The following is a 14131-nucleotide window of genomic DNA, read 5'->3' as shown; positions in this document are numbered from 1 at the left end:
GCAACCTTTTTCATATTATAAAGCAAGAAATTATCATTTGATAAATTTTATGACCTAATTCATTAAATGCAGCATTATTTTTTTTACAATTCCATGGATTTTACTTATAAGAAAAAAATGGAACGGATAAATCTTAGTGTGTTTTTCCCCTCTTCCTTTAACATATTGTTCCAATGTTAAAAATGGTTCCTGGTTCTATAAATTCATGCTTCTTGACATGTTGACTGGTGTAAGCAATGTAATATGTAGGAAATAAATCAGAACTCACGTTAGTTTGTTCTGTACATGAAGCAAAAAAAAATTACAATAGTTGTTTCCACCCACTGAAACAATTTATATTCAGGATATTAAATTTATATTATTTTCTTTTTTGAAAATACAAAGATTTATTATTTCAGAAATGTTACAGGTGAAATTAATAGATTTTACATATCTGTTAGTTTTGTCATCATTATTCTTGGTAGGTGGGGAATACATTCCAGCCCACTTTCCTTCCTTCCCTGATTTCTAGCATGATGATAAACAGTTGTCTTTATATATGTGCTTACACCATAATAATCAGGGAATCGTCAAAGACTATGATAGGCAGTCTAAACCATCTATGGAAACTACAAGACCCAGAGGCTATTTTATACACATACAATTAACAGCCATCCAGAAAAGGATCAAGAAAAGTCTTTTATTATTGATTCATTATGCTACCTTTTTTGTTTAAACGTTGGAATATTCTTGATTGATTTTGACCGATGAACATACATAAACAACTCTTATGTTGTCAAATATACTAAACAATGACTTTATCATGGGTAAGTCTCCATCTCATAATTAGCACTGGTATACTGTGTTTCTTGAAATTGCACTACTTAAAAAAAGGTCCATTTCAAAATCCTTGGTTTTCAAGGCTTCATCGGTCATGATGTGGTTATGTGTTATTAACTCATTTTGTCTGGAAACAATTGAATTATACCTGGAAATTCTTTGACTCCTAAGTAGGACTTTTGAAGCCAAACATATCAGCAAAATATATAGACCAAATGAAATGTTAAATTTGATAATTACATACAGCTGTGATTGCAAATCACTCATTGTATTACACTTAAGACTTTGGTCCAAGAACTTTACCTGCCCTCAAGGTCTTGTAAATAGACCATTATGCGTATACCATACATATTATAATATTAGTCTTGAATTTTCTACAGTACACATCTATTTATTCCAACTGATTTCAGCTAATTATTTCCACTTAACTTTAATTTGATATGCTTTAGAATACACTGCCTATTAAATATCAACTTTTGTACTTGCTATTACACAGGTATGCAGGACTTCAACTATCTCAGCAGCAATTGCTTTGAAATCACCGTGGAGCTTAGTTGTGAAAAATTCCCTCCCGAAGAAACTCTGAAAAGCTACTGGGAAGACAACAAGAATTCACTTATCAGCTACATTGAGCAGGTAATTTTTTCCTGGAGAATAAAGTTAGAACATTTATTGACGATCAAGTGTTATACCTAGTTTTGAGTAATCATAGAGCCAGAAATAGTTTTGGGTGATCATATGGCTCATTGCTTCATCACTTGAGCTACATCAGACATGTCAAACTCGCAATGTCACGTGACGTCGCGCAATGTATTGGAGCTTTTTCGCCATTGCTGGCAATGGGATGGACGTGGTTTCCTGGTGATGTGTCTGGCCCGCGGGCCGGCAGTTTGACACTCCTGAGCTACATCTTCATTCCTTCAAATGTGTCCTATTTCAAACACACAAACATGAAGTTGCTAGGTGATGGTAGCAATTTACTTAAGATGGTACAGATAAGCAGCAGATTAGCAAATGAACATATCCAGAGTCTTCTGGAAAGAGTTCAGAGGTTCAGAGTATTCTGGAACGAAGCTCGTTGTGCTAGTGATTTAATTCCTTGTTAAGACACTTGCACTGGTCTGTGAACTCATAAAGCACCTGGTTCATCTGAAACACCTTTATTTTGCATGTAGAAGAAGATTACAGCAGAGAAGGTGTGGTCAGGTGAAGTCTGGACGGTACTTTAAGATCAAAAGACAGTAACGGGATTACTGTCCGCATGGCTTGTGTTCAGATGTTACAATGGAGGATGGAACACAAGGGAACAAGGAGAAGGAGGAAGTCCAACCCATAGGGGGTGGATCCTAGTACAGCATCATGAGCAGGACAGGAAATACATCACAAAGGGGAAAGGTGCTGGTAGACCCAATTAACATATTATAATTTCCCAAAACAGCCACGTGGTGGCAGCACACAGAGAGTCAAGCCAGGTTCCTTACTCAGTCCAAAGGTCAGTTTCTTGTATGAGCAGAATATACAGGAACAATATGACAGACACAGGAAATTGGACTTCCAGTAGAGAAACAGGGCTGCCTCTTAAATCAGGCTGCAGCCAGCTGAACTCTAATTAAGACAGTCACTCGCTTGGCAAGGAGCCTCACTGAGCATTTTTACTTTACTTGCTCAATCTGAAGGTTCGAAAGGTGTATCTTATTTGTTCCAACTATTCTGATAATGTCTGTGTTTGATCAGTCTCAAGTGATGCATGGCTTGGTGTCTTCTGAGGTTCATATTCCACTGGCTCAGCTGGAATGGCTTCATCAGATTCAGAGTCATCTGAATCCTGAGCCATGACAAAATGTAAAGAAAGCCCTGTCAATTTTCAGAAGTCAAGATCAGAAAGGACAGTGATGTCTGAATAAAGAGAAGTTGGAGGTGAACACTACAGGTTTCCTGTCCTTGTAGTAAAACCAACCAACCAACCAAACTTTTCTCGGTGGCAAAGAGCAGGTACTCAATGTTGCATTTGAAGACTAAATGTTACAATTGCATCCCTCATGTTGAGATTTAAGGAACTGCTAGAAAGCATAGTGAACAGCTTAGTATGATACATGTTTACACATAAGCTACATCCTATTAAGCTCAATGAATTTGTTTTTGAAATATATATGGTAGGAGAGAAACAAGTGTTACCATTTCCTTCTATGGCTATAATCAGGGCTTTTTTCCCCATAGAATGCTCAGAATGACGTTCCGGCACCTTTTTTTGCACACACACACACACACACACACACACACACACACACACAAAGCTGAAGGAAACTGTTCGGGAGAACCAAATTCTCCTCAGGCAGCCAGGTTGCAGAGCACCAGAATGCATCGTAGCGACGGACCTTCAGATGGCTCAAATTGAAGGAAATGTGATCCATACAGACTAATTCAAAAGTGGGAGGGTAAGAAGGGCCGAGTATGAACAGGTTGCCTAGCAACCTGCTTAAACAAACTTTCAGCTCCTGGTATGGGACAGCTTGCCTTTTTTAAGCTAGGAAGTTGAAAAAAATGCTAAAAAGAAGGCAAGAGTGCTATCAAGGAAAATGTATAGATATAGCCTGCAGACGTTTAGGGAACCTTCATTTTTCATACACTGTTCAAATTTTGTTTTAATGCCATGGTGATACACAATCAAATGTAGTCAGTCTTTTTTTTTTAATCCCAAAGCATCTGTTTGTTAAATACAGTATAATAAAGTTTTGGATGATGGAATTATTTTTTATTTTTTATCTAAGGATAACTAATGATAACAGCTGTTAAATCTGTTTTATTTTTGCACAAAAATTGTATAATTTGCATTTGCATTCACTTACAAATAGAATATGTTGTTAAAATGTATTGGTGTTGAAATAATTAATGCACCCATATACCTAAAACCAGTTTATTGCATTTGGCAATTGTACTAAAAAAATCTCATTGTCAACCAATATAATTAATTTAATTTGAAATCAAGTAAAAAATTGATTTAAATTATTTTATTAAAACAAACTAATGGCAATTCTTTTATAAGAAGTTACCTCAAACAAAATGAAATTTAAATACATTGTGCATTGTGAATGCTTTCTATTGCATTCCTTAAATACCATACTTATTCTATCTTATCCCAAGAGACCTTGAGTATTTTTATGGTTATCAATGTAACAGGAAGATAAGGAAGAATGCTTTGGAAGCATAAGAACGTAATTGCGTTTCTAAATGTCCTACGGTCATGCAAAGGAATAGTGCATTAGAGAGGAATCTGATTTGTGATGTGTGCCATGTGTTCAAGTAATGTAGCTTGAAAAATAATGGCAGTTGCATATATACATATGGCATGGTGGTTTCTTCAGTCAACAAATTATGAAGCCCACCACACCTCATAGAACTACAATATGCTACTGAGGTGCTCATCTGGATATTATATAGTATGAATAATATTTACCTTAGAACATTAGCATACTTGAACAAAACAACTGGAGTCATTTGAGATTTTATAGGCTCTTTAACTCAAGCTATCAGACTTCACACCAGGACATGACTCAATTAATTTATAATCCTTTTGCACACAAAAATAAAACCATATATATACAACAGATGAAAGGCATCTTTGCAATGCAAAAAATGGATGTCTCTAGATCAGGCATGTCAAACTGTTGGCCCGCGGGCCAGATGCGTCACAACAAAACCACACCCACCCCATTGCCGGCAATGGGGGAAAAGTTCAATACATCATGCGATGTCACATGACGTCACGAGTTTGGCATGCCTGCTCTAGATAGTTGAATAAATAAGTTCTAGACCAGGCCTGTACATGCAGCCTACCAAGCACCCTTGGACAGAGCACAGACTTTTTTTAAAAAAAAGTAATAAAATCACCACCACTGCCCTGAAAGTCGTGTTGCCTAGTGCCTCCATGGCTTACCATGACCACGAGTTCCAACACTGTAGATGCTCCTCTAGTCACCAAATCATTGATTAGCCCACCAGCATTCCTTTGCAGACCACAAAGATTTTTAATTTGTCAGTGTGGGCCTTTCACTTCTACGAGTTGCACAGACCTCTTCTAGATTTTCCTCTTGCCTTTCTGAGTTAACTCCTTGGTCTGTCATTGAGCAAGAATTGACTTTGTAGGGAAGCATATTATCATTTGATGTATATTTAACATATGTTTTACCTTTATTTACCAATTGTATAATATTTGTAGCAAATCCACATGGTGATGTTTGGGGCAACTTACAATATTTTTAAAATCATAAGATTAAAACATAAAAGCAGGGCTTTTTTCTCATAGAACACTCAGAATGACATTCGGGCACTCCTTTTTTTTGCTCTGGCCCTGGGGGGGGCAGCCCACCGCCAACACCCCTCACGACTGTGACCACAGCAGCCCCCCCATCTCCTGTGCCTGCCAAAATGAGAGTTCCGGCAGCTTTTTTTTTTTTAGAAAAAAAGCTCTGGCTATAATTATACATAATTGAGGTTGATTTGAAGTAGAAATCAATTAAAGGTTGAAATCAGGATTCACAGACATCATTTTGAACTTTTTATTTGCATCTGACTTCAGTTTCTACTTTGGAAAAATAGTTCAAATTAAAAGTTTTATTACATTATGCAGTTTAATCCCAAACCGAGGAGAATTCTGCAATTGGCAGCTTATTGTGAGGTTGTTGTAGTTGTCAGCTGCGAAGTTGTGTCTGACCCATCGCGACCCCATGGACAACATTCCTCCAGGCCTTCCTGTCCTCTACCATCTTCTGGAGTCCATTTAGGCTCATGCCTACTGCTTCAGTGACTCCATCCAGCCACCTCATTCTCTGTCATCCCCTTCTTCTCTTGCCTTCAACCTTTCCCAGCATTAGGCTCTTCTCCAGTGAGTCCTTCCTTCTCATTAGGTGGCCAAAGTATTTGAGTTTCAACTTCAGGATCTGGCCTTCTAAAGAGCAGTCAGGATTGATCTCCTGTAGGACTGACCGGTTTGATCGCCTTGCAGTCCAAGGGACTCGCAGTTCTCCAGCACCATAGTTCAAAGGCCACAATTCTTTGGTGCTCAGCCTTTCTTATGGTCCAACTTTCACTGCCATACGTTGCAACTGGGAAGACCATAGCCTTGACTATACACACTTTTGTTGACAGGGTGTTGTCTCTGCTTTTTAGTGTGCTGTCTAGATTTGCCATGGCTTTCCTCCCCAGGAGCAAGCGTCTTTTAATTTCTTGGCTGCAGTCCCCATCTGCGGTGATCTTGGAGCCCAAGATTGTGAGGTACCATGATGCAATTGGAAAAACTGCCAGTTTGCCAAATAAAATATTCACAGTGACTAATGAAGATTATCTGTTCAGTTTACATTTAAGTACATTGGAAGCATAAAGAGTTTTTACTTTTGCTGCAAGAGATTAAACTTAAGTATGAAGAGTGTGATATATCATGAATGGTTAGCTTTTTAAAATTCTTAAATGTTGCTATCTACTTACATATGTTTTGCATACCTGCATGTGTTCATAGGATTTTCTGTAGTGGGTATATTTTCAGCTATTAAAAATACTTTCCTTCTGAGATTCCCTGTATATGCCAATTGTCTGCTACAGACATAATGGAGGCTCTGGTTGGTGAAAAGCTGCAACCAAGTTACCTTTACTTGTGCTGAGTTATTCTGTAACTCAGAATGAAACAGGAAGAGGAACCTTAAGTCGTTTAGCAAGAACTTGTGTCCTGCTACATCTAAGCACTGCCAGTATGGTTTTAATATTAGCAATAGGAATTGCATTTAGACTTATATACCATCCCATAGAACTTTACAATACTCTCTGGATAATCTACAGTGTAAGCATTATTTGCATATTACTTCCTACAGTCTAGGCAGCAGTGGGATTCAGCCGGTTCACACTGGTTCAGGAGAACCAGTAGCTAAATGTTGTTGAGTTTGGAGAACCGGCTGAACCCACGTTGCTTCTGGAAGTCCATTCTAGGCCTGGGAAGCCTGGAGGAGGCATCCCAGGCCTAGAACGGCCAAGAGGAAGTGTGTGGATGTCACTTCTGGAAGTCCATTCTAGGCATCCACGCAGAGAACCAGTCATTCAGGTATTTGAATCCCATCACTGAGTCTAGGACATTATTTTACCAAACTTTGAAGGATGGAAGACTGAATCAACCTTGAGCCTTGTTAGGATCGAAATCCAGGCTGTGGACAGACTTAGCCTGCAAGAATGCATTTTAACCACTGCATCACCAGGGTTCATGGGCTATTCCCAACTGGGAATATTCCCAACAGTGCATTCTGATAGAACAGGCAGCTGGGAGCAACTTGAACCTAGTTACTGATGTACTCTAAAGCCTTGTTCTAGTCACATGATCCAGACTTGTCATATGTAGCCCACATCAGGCTTCCAAGTGCACACATACAGTATAGGCATATGGAACATCTGCAAAAACACAAACACATACAGAGATGCACAATTTCCAGAAAAGAAAACCAATACTTCCGCTATAGCAAACATTGATAAAGGGTCTAAAAGTAAGTCCACCTTTTTGTTGTTTTATAAGTGATAAAAATTATATCATTCCATTGATTGGGACAACAGCTTTATCAGAACTAAGCAAATATATTGACTTCTGAAATGAGATTAGAGTAACCCTTTCAGAACCCAAGGAAGGACATTCAGCAGTTGAGTCCAAAGCTTAACAAATGAATCCATTGATTAAAAACTCACCCCAACCACTAAATCACAGAATGAGTTTATTTGCGTTGATGGCCCTATTTGCACAATTATATTTTACGTTCTAGACTGGAAAATACCTTTTATGCTTCTACACACATCCCCTTTGCACAAAATGCAGTTAAATGAGGAAGTCTTTATGTAATGATAGCTTCCTGTTTTGTCAACTCACTTTCAAACTCGGCCATGTTTTTTAAAAAAATCACAAGTTAAGGTTACTTTAATTTTGTGGTTTGTTCTGAATCTGGTAATCAGTTCATCTGTTTGAGTAAAATTTGAAACAGGGAGGAGGCAGTGTATCTTAAGTCAGGGGTCCCCAACCTCTGGTCCGTGGACCAGTACCGGGCCTCAGCATGCCGGCAACCAGTCCGCACGAATAAGCAAAGCCCTATCTGTGGGATGCAGGCAGCACACAAAACCACTCACCTTCTGGTCTGTGGAAAAGCTTTTCTCTACAGAACTGGTCCCTGGTGCCCAAAAGGTTGGGGACCTCTGCCTTAAGTCAATGTTGACTCCTAACAATTACCTGAAGCAGTCCTTCTGGTTTTCTTTGCAAGATTTCAGAAGTGGTTTTCCCCTATCTCCTTCCTGGAAATAATAATTGGAGATTTTAAAAATGAAATAAGTATTCAATAATTTGCAAAATATTGCTTGAAGAGGCTGTATATTTAGTCTACCAGCAGCATTGTTTTTATACTGACAATGAGCTGAAATGTAATTATCCAGTACAAACATTTTCTCTGAGAATTGAATCTACTAACTTTAACAGGAAGCTAATTGTGGTGAAACATTCTAGGTTCTTGCTTCTCTTCTCTTTTGTAAGTATATCATTTAGAGATATATCAAGACTTTTTGTGCTTTATTTTTAAGATACATCGAGGAATAAAAGGATTTATTAGAGATCTTCAGGGTAACCCCATTGCTAATGCCACAGTTTCTGTAGAGGGGATAAACCATGACATTACATCAGGTAAGTATTCATATGTATATTGAGACAGATGATGAATGTTGATACATGGATAAATATAGTAATATCCTTTTATATTTTCTGGGGTGTGTGTGTTAGTGCTCACTACTACTGAAGGGTAGAAGGAGTGATTTTCATTGGTTCTCTTGTGCAACTTTCCATGCTATCTTTGATGGTCCTCCATTCCTTGCATATGACTTTGGAAAGCAAAGAGGATATCAATAGAAGAATAATTGCAAAAGCAATCTTAGCTGTTCTTGCCACTGAGGAAAACTTCTAATGGCCAAAACGTTCCTTTGTGAATGGATAGGCATCACCAAAAAGAAAAGTAATATTTCTACTTGTAATGTGTGTGTGTTCAGGTTTTTAAAATAAACATTGGAACTAAAAAATAGTATCATTAGACTTATCTACTGTAGAATGAGCCCATTTTCCTGTTTCTTTCAGGACGAAATCTGAATCTCAGTTCAGAAATTCAAATCTTCACGCCTTCATTTAACTGTAATTGGAAGCCCACAATTTAATAAAACTACTTTTAATGGACAAAATGTTCAGGTTTAGTGGCCTCTTATGAAAATAGATAACTGTCAAATGTTGGCCAATGGGTGGAGAAAATTTTGTGTTGTACTCCTATATATATATGTAAAAATGAAAATAAGGTTTTAATTTTTATTTCAGAACTGGATGAATTCGGATAAAATTGCTTCCTCTCAGTCAATCAGATCTGCCACATTAAAATTGACGTTTCCACAATTGCAGTCCTTTCTCTTATCACCTTGCTTGTTAATCCAGTTTCCTATTTACAGAAAAAAGGAGCATAAAACCTTGCATTATTGTAAGACATTCATGAGCAAAATTACTAATGCTCAGGGCTTTTTTTCTCATAGAACGCTCAGAACGGAGTTCCGGCACCTTTTTTGGATGGAACCTTGTAGGGTAGGCAAGGCGGGTTGTATGACATGTGTGAGTTCCGGCACCTTTTTCTTTTACAAAAAAAGCACTGCTAATGCTTATGAATGTCTTAAAATAATGCAAGGTTTTATGTTTTCATGCTTTAGGATGGAAAGAACAAAAATAAAAAGGCTTTTCTTCCCCTTCCCAAAGTCACTCTTGTATTTTGCACCTGGTTCCAGTTAATGGATCTTGAGATTTAATTAGAAAACAAACCAAATCAAACATGTTTCAGTACCACTTAAACATGTGCCTAAAGTTTTTTTTAAAAAAAAATAGTGACTTCTTTCTGTTTCCTTAGCAAAGGATGGTGATTACTGGAGGCTATTGGTACCTGGAAATTATAAAGCAACAGCCTCAGCACCTGGCTATCTAGCAATCACAAAAAAAGTGGCTGTTCCCTTCAGTCCTGCTATTAGGGTAAGCGGTACCATTTTTGCATTTAACTTATAATGCCCATTCATATCTTAATGTTGTTTGTTAATGTTTTATCTTGTACATCAAGTCTCACAAACTCTGTGAAACATTTTCATTGTTGCTTATGTGGAGTCGGAGTTAGAAAGGGATAGAGCGAAATGCAAGCAAACAAAATATAATATAACATAAGCAAAAAAAATCAGTAGTGGTTTTACAGTGAACAAAAGAAAACAGGCTTTTATACTATGGTGATTAAGGTAAAACAAACGTGACAAAAGAAGAAAAATTCTAATCAAAAGAGAGAGAAAGAAAGATCCATATATTACCCATAAGTAAAGGTAAAGGTTCCCCCGCACATTCGTGCTAGTCGTTTCCGACTCTAGGGGCCGGTGCTCATCTCCGTTTCAAAGCCAAAGAGCCAGTGCTTGTCCGAGGACATCTCCGTGGTCATGTGGCCGGCATGACTAGATGCCAAAGGCGCACGGAACGCTGTTAGCTTCCCACCGTAGTGCTCCCTATTTTTCTACTTGCATTTTTATGTGCTTTTGAACTGCTAGGTTGGCAGAAGCTGGGACGAGTAACAGGCGCTCACTCTGTTACACGGCACTCGGGATTCGACCCGCCAAACTGCCGACCTTCTGATCGACAAGCTCAGCGTCCTAACCCACTGAGCCACCGCGTCCCTCTAATAATACCCATAGATAGCAATATAAAACTAACTCAGTCCTACAAATGTAGACAATGTACAGTGGTGCTTAAAAATTTGTGAACCCATTTGAATGTTAAATTTTTCTGCATAAGCATGTCCTAAAACATGATTTGTTTTCAACACAAATCCTAAAACTAGATATGATAATGACTTTAATGCTGTAGAAATTTTGTGCAAGAACCTGAAGTGGGCAGATCATGCAAGGAAACCACCAACATCCCTGAGTTGAAAGTCTTCTGTAAGGAGAAATGCGCTAAAATTTCTCCAAGTGAGCATACAATTTTCAGAAATGTTGAGTTGCAGCTATTATTCATCTATTGGGGGGCAGAATAATAGAATATAGAATAATAGGGTTGGAAGGGACTTTGAAGATCTTCTAGTCCAATCCCCTGCTCAAGCAGAAGGCCCTATACCAGAGGTCTTCAAACCTGGCCCTTTTATGACTTGTGGTCTTCAACTCCCAGAGTTCCACAGCCAGGGCCAAGTTTGAAGACCCCTGCCCTATACTATTCCAGACAAATGGCTGTCCAGTCTCTTCTTGAAAACTTCCAGTAATGGACCAACCACGACTTCTGAAGGCATGCCATTTGCACTGATCAACTATTCCCAGATCAGAAAATTTCTCCTTAGTTCTAGGTTGGATCTCCTTTTAATGATCTTCCACCTATTACTTCTTCTCCTGCCCTCATGTGCTTTGGAGAACAGGTTGACCCCTTCGTCTTCATGATAGCCCCTTAAGTACTGGAAGACTGCTATTATATCATCCCTAGACCTTCTCTTCACTAGACCAAACATACTTACCGTAGTTCCTTCAATTGTTCATCATATGGTTTAGCCTCCAGACCCTTTATCATCTTTGTTCCTCTTCTCTGCAGTCTTCCTAAGGTCTCAACATCTTTTTTGTTTTGCAGTTGACCAAAACTGGATGCAGTATTCCAAGTGTGGTCTTACCAGTGCAGCATAAAGTAGTACTATCACTTTACATGATCTAAGCAAAGGTTCACATACTTTTGCCATGCATCCATAGCTTTTCGTCAACGAATAAATGAACTAGTGTTTTTGCTTATTTCTTTAAATGTGTTCGCTTTATCTAGTTTTAGGATTTGGCGGGAGAACAGATCATTTTTAAAGTTATATTTATGCAGAAATATGAAAAATCAAGAGTTCACTAACTTTTAAGCACCACTGTGTATGGAAAACTAGAAGAACTTGGTTTTTACTTAGCTTGGTGTTTTCATTATAGAAGGTCCTTAGTTCATTCTTATTTTAAAAGGTTGTTAGCTAAAAGCTTTGGAAGATTTCTCTAAATTCTCTTTTCTGCTAAAATAAATCCTAGGTACAAAAAGAAGACCCTATAGCTCTTATCCCAAAGCTATTCCTGCTTTAGTGTAAGATTTTCATGGGAAGTCAAATTCAGTAAGATTTAATAGGAATATGGTGCAGGTAGGAGAATTTTTTTTTTAAAAAAAGAATTGATATCACATGGAAAAAATACGCTTACAAGAACCTTATACATTTGCTCAAAAGGATCACAAACTATTTTTTAGCAAAATGTATACGATTGCAGACTTAAATATTTCATTGGGGTCCTCTTCCAATGAGCAGGATTCAGGGAGATATAGACTTAATGCAGAATTATTAAAATAAGTTAAAATTAAGTTACCATTTTCATTGATTTTAGATGATCTACTCTAAGGCAGATTTTCTAGAATCATCATCCATCCATCCATCCATCCATCCATCCATCCATCCATCCATCCATCCATCTATCCATCCATCCATCCATTCATCCATCCATCCATCCACCCATCCATCCATCTTTCCAGTGATGGCTGGGTGATTTGAGACAATGTTTTAAGTCTCTAGTAGGCAAATGGACTAAGTCTAGAACAGGGGTCCCCAACCCCCAGTCTGTGGACCAGTACTGGGTTGCGGTATGCCAGCAACCGGTCTGCACAAAGAAGGAAAGCCTCGTCCGCAGGATGCAGGCAGCACACAAAACCACACACTCTCTGGCCCACGGAAAAACCTCTCTGCACAGAAACGGTCCCTGGTGCCCCAAAGGTTGGGGACCTCTGGTCTAGAATATGTACAATTTTAGCTAATAAATCCAATTTTTTTTCGCTTACAAAATAAGAATATTAGAATTCAGGTTTGCTTCCTCTTCCTAGGTTGATTTTGACTTGGAGTCATTGTCTGAAAGAAAAGAAGAAGAGAAGGAAGAGCTGATGGAATGGTGGAAGATGATGTCAGAAACTTTAAATTTTTAAGCAGAAGTTCTGGATTCACATCTTTTAATTCTACTATATGTTCATTTAGTGTAACGTACTGTGAAAAGTCCTGGCATTTTAGATTTTGTGTAGCTCATAATATGTAACTTTGGGGGTCGGCTGAGTAATTTTTTTAATAACCTATTCTCCATAAAAGTATATTACTGCAACTTTTTATGTCATATTTGCTGTCCTACATATTCAACTTGAAGGGCAAATGCCCACAAGAATATGTCCTTTCTCTAATGCAGGCATGTCAAACACAAGGCCCGGGGGCCAGATCCGGCCCGCGAAGTGGTTTCATGTGGCCTGCGAAGCCATCCTGGAAACAGTGACGGAACAGCCCCCACTGCCTTGGCCCTGGCCCAGAGACCCTCCTTCTGCCAGAGACCCTCAGATCTGTCCCACTCCTGCCTAGGCCCCCCCATAGGCACCTTTGATGCGAACGATGTAGAGCTGGCCATGCCCACCCAGTAGGCCATACGCACTCTAGCCACACCCACCCAGTAGGCCACACCCACCCAGGCCACACCCACCCGGCCCCCTGAGGGCAACCACAATGCTGATGCGGCCCTCAATGAAATTGAGTTTGACACCCCTGCTCTAATGTGACTGTGAATTTGAGTGTTTTACTATCCTAAATATGCAGGTTAAGTACATTAAAAAGCTATAATAATTAGCAGTCACTTGCAACAACGGCCACAAATATTTGTCCCTACAGGTAAACCTATTTAGATTTTTTTTTTAAAAAAACAACAAACCTCATAATGGTACTGAAAATATATGTGATATGAATTTAGTATTGTACATAAAAGTTATTTTTTGTTCTGTGGAAGAGCCATATAAAATAAGAATCCAAGTACTTGGGTTTTACATATAATACTCATATGGAAATGGCTTCCATCATTTTTAAGAAAAAATATAGTACTTTCCCCCCCCCCTCTTGTTGTGTTTATTAATGTTCTTAAGTGACGTGGTAATCAGATTAAAAATTCCGGATGCCTAAAACAGTTAACATATAGTAAGTGTATATTACTGGTTTCTTGTGCTTGCGATATATTGTTTGTGTTATCCTGTTTTTTTTCCAGTAACTGTATGCATTAAGTATACCTGGTTTCATAAAAAAATTCCATATTCTTTGGATGAAGAACAGAAAGTTCCTCCCATAATTGTTCCATCCGCTGCTTTCTTTAATGTGGATTGGAAATCCAAGATACACCCTTAAAATTCAAAAATGTAAACATGTTTTCTACAAGAAGCAATTTCTCTAGATTC

At 38.4% G+C, this 14131-nt stretch overlaps 1 protein-coding gene across 1 annotated transcript in view; it reads left to right on the top strand.

Annotated features, from left to right (window-relative positions):
- The window catches only part of CPE (carboxypeptidase E), a gene marked incomplete at its 5' end in the record, with an annotated part of 42792 nt that extends 29801 nt beyond the window's left edge, over positions 1 to 12991 (top strand). Inside the window, 4 exons of the mRNA XM_083367258.1 lie at positions 1316 to 1455; positions 8413 to 8512; positions 9762 to 9880; positions 12758 to 12991. Of these exons, the coding sequence (XP_083223384.1) occupies positions 1316 to 1455; positions 8413 to 8512; positions 9762 to 9880; positions 12758 to 12856 (458 nt within the window). The 3' untranslated portion in view covers positions 12857 to 12991. The remainder of the gene's footprint in view (positions 1 to 1315; positions 1456 to 8412; positions 8513 to 9761; positions 9881 to 12757) is intronic.
- Positions 12992 to 14131: the final 1140 nt, after the last annotated feature.

The sequence above is a fragment of the Vipera ursinii genome (assembly GCF_947247035.1).
Source record: "Vipera ursinii genome assembly, chromosome: 7".
In the NCBI taxonomy this organism is placed as follows: domain Eukaryota; kingdom Metazoa; phylum Chordata; class Lepidosauria; order Squamata; family Viperidae; genus Vipera; species Vipera ursinii.
This window is presented reverse-complemented; position numbering and strand designations above follow the sequence as displayed.